The sequence below is a fragment of the Arctopsyche grandis genome, chromosome 12 (genome assembly GCF_051622035.1).
Source record: "Arctopsyche grandis isolate Sample6627 chromosome 12, ASM5162203v2, whole genome shotgun sequence".
Classification (NCBI taxonomy): Eukaryota; Metazoa; Arthropoda; class Insecta; order Trichoptera; family Hydropsychidae; genus Arctopsyche; species Arctopsyche grandis.
The window spans coordinates 5,921,444-5,935,168 of NC_135366.1; the positions used below are offsets into that span (position 1 = coordinate 5,921,444).

The window sequence follows — 13,725 nt, forward strand, 5'->3', positions numbered from 1 at the left end:
TGTGAAAGCACACCTCTCACGTGCGTGTTTTTGCACTTGTGAACATATAATGAACATTTTCTTTTTGGTACCGTTTTCTTAAGCCGTGAGAGAGTCAACCCGACCGATGAACTTTACATAAGTTACAATTAACGCTAATGACGACGTCTTGGGCATACCTATTGTCGTTCGTTACCGAACTAACTTCATCAATCAAACAGTAAAAATCAGCACATCAAATACAATGAGAAGAAAGTCACAGACGAAGGATCCAATTCACACGAGAAGTCAATATGCACTTCTTCGTCACAGTAAGGAATGGTGAAATTTCTATTGTATTTGTATGTATACATGCGTTTATAAAAACGCGAGCGTTTCTAATCACCAACGACTGGGTGGAAATGATTGGAAAATCGTGAAAATGTATGTTTGAATTGAACTAGTGTGAACGTCGGTGATGATTTTCGTGATGTGGCCGAGAGAAAAAAGCGTGATGATGCTAATTCGTGTGATCTTTAGACGTCTCACTGTGTGTATGAAGTATAAAAAGTAAAAAACATATTTATCTAGGACAAAATACGGTACAATATTTACGATAACCATTATCATCGGCTTAAAAGATCAAATTGCATCAATCAATTCGAGTGAACGGCTGAAAGTTCTGCTTCAGCTGGGTGACGCTATTAAAGATCTAGAACAGTTTGAATTCGGCCATAAGCTGCCGTTCGTTAATGAAAATTTAATATAAATGCATATTCGATTTGACATACATACATAAAAGCTTTGAATAATCGAATCGGTTAACCTGGTTGTTGGAAATTTCCTGACAAACCACCATTAATGGGGGGTTGAAATTAATTATGTATATTTGAGTAATGTTAGGAGAAATGAAGAAATAAATATCCTCTTAGGAAAGTCTATTCGAAAATTTCGGCTTCTTGGTGCTCCAATTAGTCAATCAGGTAATTATCTGATTGATTTCTCAATTGAGAAGTTCGGAAGCAATCGATTGACGATGAGAAAGCGGGTTTCGAGAGACTGAAGAACACAAAATAAGCAATGAATTAATTAATGAGTTAATCCATAGAGACATCCATTGATTTAGACTTGTACATAAATTTTTACATATCGTACATATATCAAATTCAGATATTTGTGACATAGCGGGTAGGATGGTTTTTGCCAATTTGATGTATGAACCCTTTCAAATATGAAATCAGATAAATTGGCAAACTCTGATAAGAAACGATCGACTTGACGTCACAAATATCCAAGTCTGACCATCAGATTAGCACGGGATCGAGTTCGGTAACCTCTCGGTGCTAAAGATAAACGCAACCACCAAGTCATACTGCTGTTACATACGTATATGTACATATATAATCAATAATATGTTTGTGCGATGGAAAATAGTGTTTACACAGAAGCGTATTTTCTTTGGAAAGACTACATGGAAATTCCTAGCTTTCTAGTGGCCTAAATCGTGTTCGTGTACCGTCTATGCACTTTTCCGCGTTTTCATTATTTCCTTATGTGTTTAATTTCACTAGAATGTAATGACAAACCTTTTCCAGATTGCATGTCATATAAAAATAATAGCAGGAAGATACACAGCCGGAAGTTTGATCTCAATTATTCATACACAAGTTTTATATTATTGGGTTACCTAGGTCTTATCAGGTTAATATCAGCATAGAAAACACATAAATTGGCCATTTGAATAATACAATTTAAACAATGTGTATTTTAAGGTTTTTTTATGTGGCCCTTTTTCGTTTCTAATCTATAATAGTCAACTATACTCTTCCTTATACACAAAAACTATGTATTTCACATCCACAAACGAAAATTTAAAGGGATGCCGTCGCTTTAAAAGGGGGCATTTAAAAATAAATTACTCATTTTATCATTAAGATAATTTTGACTTTAATATATTCACAATAATAAATAATAAAAGCATACATATTTAAAATACATTTAGGCTAATTCATTCATATTTCATTAGATTAAATTAGCGATACGCGTGAGTGACGAAAAGTATTATCACTCGTTAGCTCATGCACGCTAAAAAGCGACACTACGCTTTAAATTCAAATCTCGTCCATGACAACGGTTAAATATGATTTTCCAATTTATTTAATACTCATATGATATGCACTTGCATATTTATCATTCACAATACAATAAAACTATTAACGTATTCAAGACTTGCATTGCACTTTCGCTCGTTCGCGTTCTGATAAATAGATGAGTCGTCCGCCATATTCATTAACTCCATCAGTACGTGAGCGTAATAAAATCCTATTGAATGTTATATATTAAATTTTGTTTGTTTTCGTGAGTCATATCTCCTAGTTGAATGGTGTGTATACTTTGATTACGTTTAGGAAGTGAGTAATTGGCAAAAAGTCACCATAACAATGTAACTTCTTAGTAAATGGTAACCGGTTTTCTTTTAATACGTGAGTCATTGATCCTTAGTGCAATACGATCTGGACACGGCAAGGACAAGGTGTATATCGATTGAGTTTCGTCTGTATAAACTACTGCCTTTTACGGTGGTTCGAGTTTATCCGGACCAATTTAGAAAGTAATCTTCCCAGGAAAGACAAAACAGCTCCTCTTTGAAGTTTGAACCTAATTACCTAATGGACGATGCACATTGCCAGTGAGAAAGAATCTTCTGGGTCATAAACTTCATATAATCAATGGTCTCAAAAAACTAACGGTCGTTCAGTATAAGCAGGCTGAAGACATTTTGTACTTCCGTTCGGATTTTTTCAAGTAGTCAAAAATTACTAAGCGTGTTAATAAATCAATCACTGCAGCTATGCTTCAGGTAATGGTAATTTTCGATAAGAAATAATAGTTATATCTACATACAGTGAACCAGAGGAGCCTTACGAATAAAAAAGGTAATCAAAAATATCAAAACATTTAGTAATCACCGAAAAGTAGCGACATAAATGTTAATTCATCCGCGAACTGACTCATCCTCAAAACTCAGCAAGAGAGAATTGCATTACATATTATTTATATATTTGGTGTGCATTGACCATTAAAAAGCCATGGAAGGAATGATGACTTCATATAAGGGCCTCGAGGAAAATATGTGTATAGTTCAAGGCGGTTTAGAAATTTAAACTATTGTTAAAACATTTGTATAGATAATAATCGAATATTGATATTAGATTCGACATGCGTATCCGTTTCTGCCTACTATTATCAATGTGCTAACAATTGATAGTGATATGATACATGGGTACTAGTGCTTTAGTGGATACAATGTGTTAGATTCGACATATGTATATACGTCACAGTTAAAACACTGCCAACAAAACGTACGAATATAATACGAAATTAAAAACAGATCACCAAAAAAATTCTATATATACTGTTTGCTACCAATATTTCCTCTAGGAAAATAAGTCTGAGCATTTAACGCCATCTATTGAAAATTTATTTGATTAATTAATTTTTCTATTGTTGTTTTATATTATTTATATGTAGGTGGTGGGGAGGTTTTACCTTTTTTTTCATATTAAACAATTAAATATAAATTAAATATATTTAAAAGATATTTGAAAAAAATACGACTTCGTGCGGATCGAACACAGGACCAACGACACATTTATTATTTTTTGTTTTATTTAATAACTTAATATGCCATAACCCATGCGATGATATTTAATCGGCCACAATACTAGTATTCAAATAATGGTGAAAAATGAGGATAGGCTCCCAATTTGTTTGGAACCAGATAAATTGATAGTTAAATCAGATAAATTGTCAAACTGATAGGAAACGTTAGAACTGGAATCACATACATACATATATTTGGCCGTCTGGCCGACAACATCGGGCCAGGTATTGAACCCATAACCCCTTCAGCTGATAGCATTATACTATTGGGATATGTTGCTGCTCGGTCTCCGTGACGGACGTAAGGCAAAGATCGAAAATCGAAAGATCTTAAGTCGAAAAATAAAAAAAGGGTATTAATGTACGCGCGTAGAATACGGGAGGAAAATCCTGTTCCTCTTGTTCCTGTTGTATCCTGCTCGCGCAAATTAAGTGAGTATGTACCGTTTACCATGCACCCTTTTTTTATCTTTCGACTTTCGATTTTCGATTTTTAAGATAAGATCAGATTTTTAAGATAAGATAAGATAAGATCTTTCGATTTTCGATCTTTGCCTTCCGATATTTGTGTTTTCGGGCGTTTCACATTCGGGTCCGTGAGTTAGACCCATTGCTGCTATATGATTTTGAATCAGAAGATTGTATTGAATAGGCTATATAAATATCCACTGTTAAAAAAATGTAAGGGGTTTTGTTTAAACACTTCAATGATAAACAATTTCATTACCAAGCATTAATGATGCTTGTTCGGACAGATGATATAATCCGTACTCTTCATTCGGGATCCATACTCGTGAATTCATTAATACATAGTTTAAAAGCAACAACGACCAAAAACAATAGTCAGATCTGTCAGATCAAATGAAGAATTCTCTAACAGTTTCCTGAATGGCCAAGCTTATCACCGGAAATGGTATATTTTAGCAGAGGGCATCTCGATTGGAGATGTTCACAGTTGCACTTCAGCGAACAAGGTAAAGGCCACGCTCATGTTTCGAATTAAAAGTATTTATTTGTGTATTTTATCGTAGCGATTTTTCCACGCAAATTCTTTTATTAAATCGTCCTACGGTCAATATGGCTTTGAAGAAGTGCAGAGGCGTACTTGAGCTTCTTTTTTTAAAAAGCAATTTTATTTTATAAGAATCTTACGCGTGTAGGCGGACAATTTGGCGATAGGATAATATTGTATGTTAATATTTAATTCGATTTTTACAATAATTTGACGAAAAATGTCAAAAGTGCCGACTTTTAGATAACAACAGGAAACCGCAAGTATTAAAACGTCATATTTTTGTATTCAAAAAATATTGTCTCAGTACGTACTCATATATATCATACAAAAATCTGAATCATATAAAAACCACAAATCAGTATTGACTCTCAAATTTGTGGAAAACAAAGTGTACACAGTATATTAAATTGTAGTTAAATGATAGTTCATGTTTAAAATAGCTTGCCAAACTGTCAGTTTGAAAACATAGATCAATGGTTAGAATGTAAGTTTTTTAATGGTGTGGTCACAGTGGTTCTATCCCTGGGATGTGCTGGTGGCCAGAAATTGGATATGTGACTCCAAGATCGGTCGTTTCCTATCAGAGTTTGCCAATTTATCTAATTGCATTGGAACGGTTCCAACAAATTGGCAATCCTGTCCTATCTCTCTCGCAAAAAATCGAGTTATTCAGCATCTCGATTTTCACTGATTTGTATAAATTTTTCAGATTTGTCCATAGATGTCTCTGTGGATGTTAATCGATGTTTGTATTGCCTTTTTAGAGTACTTAAAATACTTCTGTACATTGTTCGACCATAGATATCGTGTTTAATGTAAATAAATATAATTAATAATTCTTAATCTATACAACAAATATGTACACTTTTACACTCGGGTGTATTATTTGAATCACGACGGCCTCAATTGGACTCAATTTATCATAAGAATACCAAATTAACAGTTTAATTATGTCATTAAGAAGTCCTCATCTGTTTTATCAGACTTTCTGAAGAATGGTAGTACGCAAAAAAATCTACAATATATGATAATATATGTATGCTATATACATACATACTTATTCTTGAGGAAAGAACGTATTTTTTTTTAATAATAACAATGATGGAAGAAATATGTACTATTTTGCATACGAAGCTGCAAAATGGCGATTGTTTATTATGAATTCTATGAATAATAACAGAAAATGAAATTATACGGACGATATTTTTCCATTAAACGAAATGATGCCGATTCATATGAAAAATTTTCACAGATGATGTGTAAAAAAATGTAAGTGAAATTCATTGTTGAATAAAAATTGTTTTCAAAATAATAATTGGCGTTTAATTTCGATTGGAAATTTGTGGAATATTTAAGCACGTGTGAAACAATGCAAAATCGACTAGCACGTGTGCGTAAAAGTGCATTTTACTGAATGTATTTTTAATTAATTAACTGTGAGAAAATACGACTAGGTAACGACGTCGAAGATACGACTTGTGCCAATGTCGATCAATTGATGCGAAAAAATATAATGTGTTAAATAATGCAGATAATACGCTTTCTATTGCATACCGTAATTGTGTTGCACAAACATATGAAACCCCCTTCACCATACAGCGATTCCCAAACGTGCGTACCATTAACAATGGAAGCCTCGATTGCAGTTTGATGCATTTTGTAAATCACTATCAAAGCAAAATATTTTTTGCTAAATTTACTAAAGGAGTAATGAGATAAAATTTGCATAAAAAGTAGTTATATTATTCTATGATGAATAAAATTTTATGATATTAACGTAATCATACTGATTCATACATATAGTAAAATTATGACTCATTAAAATTTTATCTTGACATTAAACGAATAGTTTTAAAATTCGGCGTACATATTTTTAAGAACTTTGAATGAATCAAATATATGTAAGTTATATAGAATCACCTAAAATTTATTTTCATTGTAATAAAATAAATGATTAATTAATAGATATAATGGAAATAAAAAATATATATGCATAAATAAAGTAAAATAAAATATCTATATAAAAACCGTATGTATGTATGTACATACAGTTTTTACTTATCGATTTTGATTCCGATTCCGATTCCAATGACGACGTCCAATTCCTAAGGTTCCGACTTCGGTTGTGACTTCGGTTACAATCACAATTACGGCAAAAATTCTTTGTGTTTGATTACTATACATATAACTTTATTTTAATTCAGGTATCAATTCATGTTCCCAAAACCACCCGTTGAAATATCAACGGGCACAACACTATTGTTTCGTAAAAGTGATTTTCAATACTGACTGGTCCATTCAATATGTATGGCAATGATGAAATATCTGAAGCAGTATTTTGACACGTTCAATGGGAAAAAAATTATATTGCATTACATATATTTTTTTATTTAAAAACAATAAATTCAGAAAATATATTAAAAATAATGTTACAGAAGAAAATGACATGGGAGAAAAATTATCGGTAAAACTTAATTGGAATTTAATACTAATTTTATTTTATTTTTATTTTAATCTTTAATTTATACCAGGAAGGCCTGACAGGTAACCCTAATGCGCCTTCCTGGCCAGAAATATTGTACATTTGATACAAATATTATTAGTAGTATACATAGTACATAAATACATATCCATTAATATCCACAGAGAAGTCTACGGTCAAATTTGTAAATTTGCAGCATTTTATACAATTCAGCAAAATTCGAAATTGCTGAAAACTCGAGATTTTGCAAGAAAATGAGTAAGGTCGCCAATTTTTTGGAACCGTTTCAATGAAAATCAGATAAATTGGCAAACTCTGATAGGAAACGATCGACCTGGAGTCACAAATCCAAGGTCTGGCCAGAAGAAACCAGTGGAATTTGAACCCGTGACCACTCTGTTCAAAGCATTATATACTAACCACTAGGCTATTCTGCTGGCACTAGTCTATTCTGCTAATATTTCATTTAGAAAAATATAATAAATCATGTTACTAATTATTATTTAAAAATAATAATACAAAATCAATTTAATTATATGTATTGAAAATCGATGATGCAATAATATAATAATAATACACGTGTATAAATAATATACCTATACATAAAAATTGTCTATTTCCGTTACAGCGCATTAAACAAGTTCAAGGTCAAGCGCATTCGAAAGACTATAAAATACGATGTTGCAGAAAAGAGAAAGTAAAAAACATGTCGAATAATTCGCAATTGCTTGATATCGTTGCGAATAAAAAATTCAACTACATACACATAAATAATAAGATCAAATGAATTTCTCACCATATTCTTGCGCATCTCCATAATGACTCAATCGAGTTCAAACTCTAGTTAGAATTTCTCTCGCACAGGCCGGTCACCACATTATCCAAGTCTTCCGAAGATACTTGCAATTTCACTCGCGAAGTAATCAAACCGACTTGGAAAGTTTCAACGGACAATGGCAGATTTTTTTCGCGTACCAACATGCATATAAAACGCATGCACTTTTATGTAATCTGCGGAAGAGATGCACTTTACTACTGCAGTTACAAATAACGCAAAGTCAACTTGGACGGCTTTCGACCGACCTATTTGCGTGTAAAACGATTAAAAATCAAGTCATGTGAAAGTAATTATTTGTTTTATTCGACTGTGACAGTTTTTTGTGACCGCACGCACTCCAATTCCGCTGACAGTCTTTTTGAATGTGTAACTTTTTTTAGATTGCGATTGTATAATTGATTTTTTTCGGTCGTTTTCGCGTTCGCAATTTATTTATTGAATGGTTCTAATGCGATAAATAATAAATATATATGAAGTCGTTTTGTAAAAAAAAGTGGAGCAACACGACGAACGCGACCCGAACCGGTCGCGTCTACAGGTGTACTGCGGTGCAAATGAAAGGCAACAACAATATCATGGTGAAATGCATGGGTATTCATTCTACTTGTATTTCTACCTACAGCATGTTTGAAAAAGAACTGTTTATTTAATGAATGTTATACTGCATACTATATTTACTTTATATATGTACATACGTAGTAACAATAGATGAAGTTTTGTGATCATGCAAAAATTCGAAGTTGAAATTTTGAATGATTTTGAACTCAAAATCGATTACTGATCACGTTTTCATGATCTAGTAAAAATGTGTGTGTGTGTCTGTGTTTTTTTTTTTTTTTGACTACTTTAGATCGTCGACTTTTAGAGTCTTTAGTTAATATTATGTATAAAACGTATTATGAACATTTATAAGAATTGTAAATAGGTTTTTGAGCTCTTTTTCCTATTATGTTTTACATTAACATTAAAATGATATGATACTATAATTACTAACAAAAATAAAAAAAAATCGAACAAGAGTAAACTGCCAATTTTGGTTGATAGATGTTTACCAAATTTTATACATATCTATTTATTAAGCTTAAACTTCTAGATATGAAATTTCAGTTCAAATAATTAAAATGTTTTTGAGATAAACATAAAAAACCTTGACTCTCTAGAGTAAAAGTACTCCTTCCGGTTTTGGAAAAAATATTGGGGTATAAAATTTACAATTTCTATTTCAGTCCGATTCGATTAGCCGTTTGGGAGATAATTGAATTCCAAAACTTAAAAAAGAGGACACCTACATACAAGGTACCATTTCCGGTCAACTTAAAAATTTGAAAAAAAATTACGTCGTATCGGTAAGAATTTCAGTTTAGGAAGTTTCAGTTCAATAGGACTAACGTTGTTCAAAAAATCCCCAAAATACACAGACACACACACATTTTTTCTAGATCATGAAAACGTGATCAGTAGAGATCGGACCGGAAGCGTGCCGTTCATTGTTAATTGTTGCTGTGCTTTGTACAATTTTACGAAGAACCTTATTTTTGCACTCTAGCTTTGTAAATACACCCAAAACGCCCTGATTTCTGGTAAAAGCACGCTTCCTATCCGCCCTTTGGTGATCAGTGATCGATTCTGAGTTCGAATCAGTCAAAATTTTGAGTTCGGATTTTCGCATTTACTTCATCTATTGTCACTACGTACATAGATAAAGTAAAAATTGTAAAATTAAAAATGATCAGTAGATCAGTAGCTATTAAAATAGATATATGTAAGATGTATTGTGAACATAATTAAGTAATAATAAAAAGCATTTAAAAACCAAAATAAATACGTATTTTTTTAAATTTACATTTTAATACTGTAATGAAGCTTATTTGCTTTTTTTAATTTGCTGTACATATGTATGTACATACATACGTATTATTAATACATACGACTATTGTATTAAATTGTTGTTTTTAAGTTTTAATAATATTTCTGTTCGTTTTATCCTCCTTGATAGAGCCGAATACTTTCACAGTTTATATTATTGTCTTGTGGTAAACGAAATCATTCAATCATTTTGCATCGAAAAGACAATCATTAAATGGCCCTAGCGAGATCACGATTGATACTTAACTACATACTTGAATGTATTTTTTCTACATACATATTTACATTTTCTCAAGTAAAAAATAAATTAAGAAAAAAAACAGAAATTTTAAATGTTATTAAAACACAAACACTTTACATTGCCTTCTCAGGTATTAAATTTATTCGCGAACATTCGGTATATATAATTTCATGTAGCTTTATTTATGTCTTAATAAATAAATAAAATCCGAATTCAGAATTTTTGCTTTTGAATATTTTTTTATATATCGACTAAGCAAGTATAGACAGAAATATTAATATTAATATTCTTTTGGTACTTATTGGTTATATAGGCATAACCGAGCATCAAGTAAACACATTTACACTTACACAAACACAAATACAAGACAGTTAAATGAATGGTCTAGGTTTCTCTAGGGCACAAACAGTTTTAGTAGAGTGACAGAACGCAATCAGTGATTGACGTTATCTCGAACAATATACTGAATTCAAGGGACACTCCCTTCAACAAAAACAATTGTATTAAGTTATTTGGGGAAACCAGGGTTGGTTTTCACAGCGATTGTAATTTTTAGTGTTCATTGCAGTTTAAAAACAACAACGCAGTGGTCAGTAAATTTATCGAAATAATTTTAATTGTGGAATTATCGGACAGAAAATGAAGCAGTTTCACATATGGACTGTGGAGTCGAAGTAGGAGTCATGGAGTTGGAGCATTTCAAGCGGAGTCGGAATCGTAAAAAAATCAAGCGATTCCGACTCATTTTAATTATTTTTTTAATTAATAGTATCTGTCATTTAAAGTCTCCACTAATAAAGTGAAATTTAATAATTTCTTTATAAATAATTCTTTAAAAGTTATGAATTTAAATTACAATATAAATAAAATCGTTGACTTGAACATATTTCGATGTGTTTAGGTCAAAACAGATTATTTCCTCCGTCTTATACTTTTTTATGCTCATTTTTTTATTGAATTGATTTGTTTGTGTATGAAATTCATACATATACACTATGAATGTTCTTTCTTAATTAATTTAATTACTAATAAATCAATTTTGGCCGCCTGTGTGCAATGCATATAGGCGGCCGAAAGAAATGAGAGTCGAAAACATTATATTCCTTAAAAAATACGAAACAAGACAACGTACTTTTTAAAATGCATTTAGGTTGTCTTGTTGTATATTTGTGGATTGCTGTTGCAAGTTATAACTTGTAATATACTCGAATTATAATTCGGGGAAATAACGAGATAGCAGGTATAGCTTCGGTCCGTATAGAGCTATATAGGTTTTTTTCAAGGATGTTGAGTATTGGTTGGTCATCGAAAGAACAATGTCCTAGATGTGGGATTGGGGGTAAAAATACTGGTAAACGGGCTACGTCGTAAAAGTGAATCGCTACCAGGATAACCGCCACTACGAAAATCGCGTGCGCGGTTTTCCCGGCGCACGAAAATACTGTGCAAATGATATTGAGCGAATATATTTTTTACGAGATTTTTATTATTTACATTCATTTAATTTAATATTATTAAATTTAATTTAATATTATTAAATTTAATTTAATATTATTAAAATATTAATTTGTCATTAAAAAATAATCGCCGAACCAAAAATACTATATTTTCATGAATGAACGTCCAGTCTCTATTTGTCGTCTGGTCCTGTTCAAAACTAAACATTTTGGTTTTCTGTATGTTTTTCTGGTTAATTTTTATTATGATTAAAATTTTCAACGCAATATTTTTTTTATTGATATGATTTGTACAAATGCTGATAATATTAAAGAGCGGTCGATTTAAGTTTGTACACAGGCGGCCGAACTCCTAAACACGGCCCTGACTACCATTATTTTATATTAAGTGACATACACAGTTTATTAAAATAATAATTTTAAAAAAATCAGCAACATTTTGCATAATTCAAACACTCATCCATCTAGCGATGTTAGAATAAACTAAAAAAAAAGCATTTACAAATTGTACAATAAAAAATGCGATTTAAATCCAAATGAATATTGTATGGATATAAACAATGGTTTAATCAATGCGGAGATAATTTACTTTGATTTAATAGTTAGACAGTACGACAGAAGGTCTGTTCATACTTAACAGCACTGCATGGCTTCAGCACTGTACGACTCCGTTTCAAATATGTCATTTTATTACATCTCTATTCATATCTACCTAAACGTCGCGGTCACGTCACGTTCACAGCACTTTGGCCGAGTGCAAGGCAAAATCGGCTTACTTATACATTACAGGCCATGACGATACGGCGCAATATTGCTTACGTCGTATTGTCGAGTACTTACAATATGAATGCATACACGTGCATTCGTAGCTACGCGTCAGAATACAAGTCAGCAAAAATGTTTCGGCGTTTATCGAACGAAAAATTATGCATAATCGCGTCGTTGTTGGAAGAAGAAGCTCAAGAAGGCAATAAAAAAGCACGGAGGCGTTTTGATGTGCATCCCATGTTAAAAAATAGAAAAACCGAAGGAGAGTTTTGGACACTGTATAAGGAGCTTGTGGATGATGGACAAATTATTTTTAAATATTTCCGTAAAAACTTTAATTTTTTTTTTATATTTGCGCCAAAGCCATGTCGATAGATTGAATAGCTGTCAACTGTCACTATCGATAATTGGTCCAAAACAGCAAAGCGGCTGACTCATGGCACATAATTCGCGTGTATATTTCCACGATAGCCAAAAAAACGGATACGACACGTTGACGGATGTTGCTGTAAGGTATGAACAGGAAATGTCGGGTACTGCTGTAAGCCTGCCGTGGCGTAAACGTGACGGTTGGAATGAATATACCCATACAAAATGTAACAAAGAATACTTTTCGTACGACCGGATACCTGCTGAAGTCGGTACGTGCTGACTGGGTATGAACAGACCTTAACTCGGTGGTTTGCGTGGGCCCACTTAACCCTTTGGATGGTGACCAACGCCGATCGGCGTTTTGCTAATAAGTCGATGGGCCTTAAAAACGCCGATACGCGTTGTATTTTGAGCATGTACAAACTAAACAAGAATATTACCCGCTAAGCCTTTAAAGGTAGTGTAGGCGGGGGGTAGGAAGTGTTGACCGTATCCCAGCCTAACGAAACACTGTTGTGCTTGTTTTAAGTTGTTTTATTGTTTGCCTAAATATTGTACAAGTGTATTAGAATATTTGAGGAAGTTTTCTCGAAGCGGCTATTGGCTGTTGACTTGGTGTCGTAATGGCCGCTGGATCTGCAATGTGTCGTTGCTCTGGATCCGGCTATGTTCAGATATTTTATTTAAGGCCTTACAGGTAAATCCCAATGCGCCTTCCTGGCCAATTACAAATACAAATGCAGCATTTTTATTATAAGTCGTTGAATCGCGAGACACTGAAAAAACTCGCAAATTAACGAGACATCTATGAATTGTACATAAATTTTTATTGTAAATCAATCAAATTTCAAATAGTGGTGACATAGTAGGTAGGAAGGATTTTTAGCCAATTTTTTTTCCGGGAACCGTTTCAACAATGAAATCAGAGAAAATTGGCAAACTCTGATAGGAAACGATCAACCTGGAGTCACAAATCCAGGTCTGACCAACAGCATACTCTGAAAAATTCATTTTCATTCAGGGATAGAACCCGGCACCTCCTTGACGGTAAGCAGAAGCTTAACG

General features: G+C 32.7%; 2 protein-coding genes across 4 annotated transcripts in view; one reads left to right on the forward strand and one right to left on the reverse strand.

The window, feature by feature from the left end:
* LOC143920036 (uncharacterized) overlaps positions 1–8,501 on the reverse strand; it is a 34,732-nt gene extending 26,231 nt beyond the window's left edge. For all 3 annotated transcript variants that reach the window (XR_013261302.1, XR_013261301.1, XM_077442719.1), the window contains exon 1: positions 7,915–8,501. Coding sequence is in view for 1 of the 3 variants with exons in the window: in XM_077442719.1 (XP_077298845.1) it covers positions 7,915–7,935 (21 nt within the window). In the remaining 2 variants the exon portion in view is untranslated. The remainder of the gene's footprint in view (positions 1–7,914) is intronic.
* The window catches only part of LOC143920042 (uncharacterized), a 366,222-nt gene that overhangs the window by 158,599 nt on the left and 193,898 nt on the right, over positions 1–13,725 (forward strand). The gene's annotated exons all lie outside the window — the stretch shown is intronic.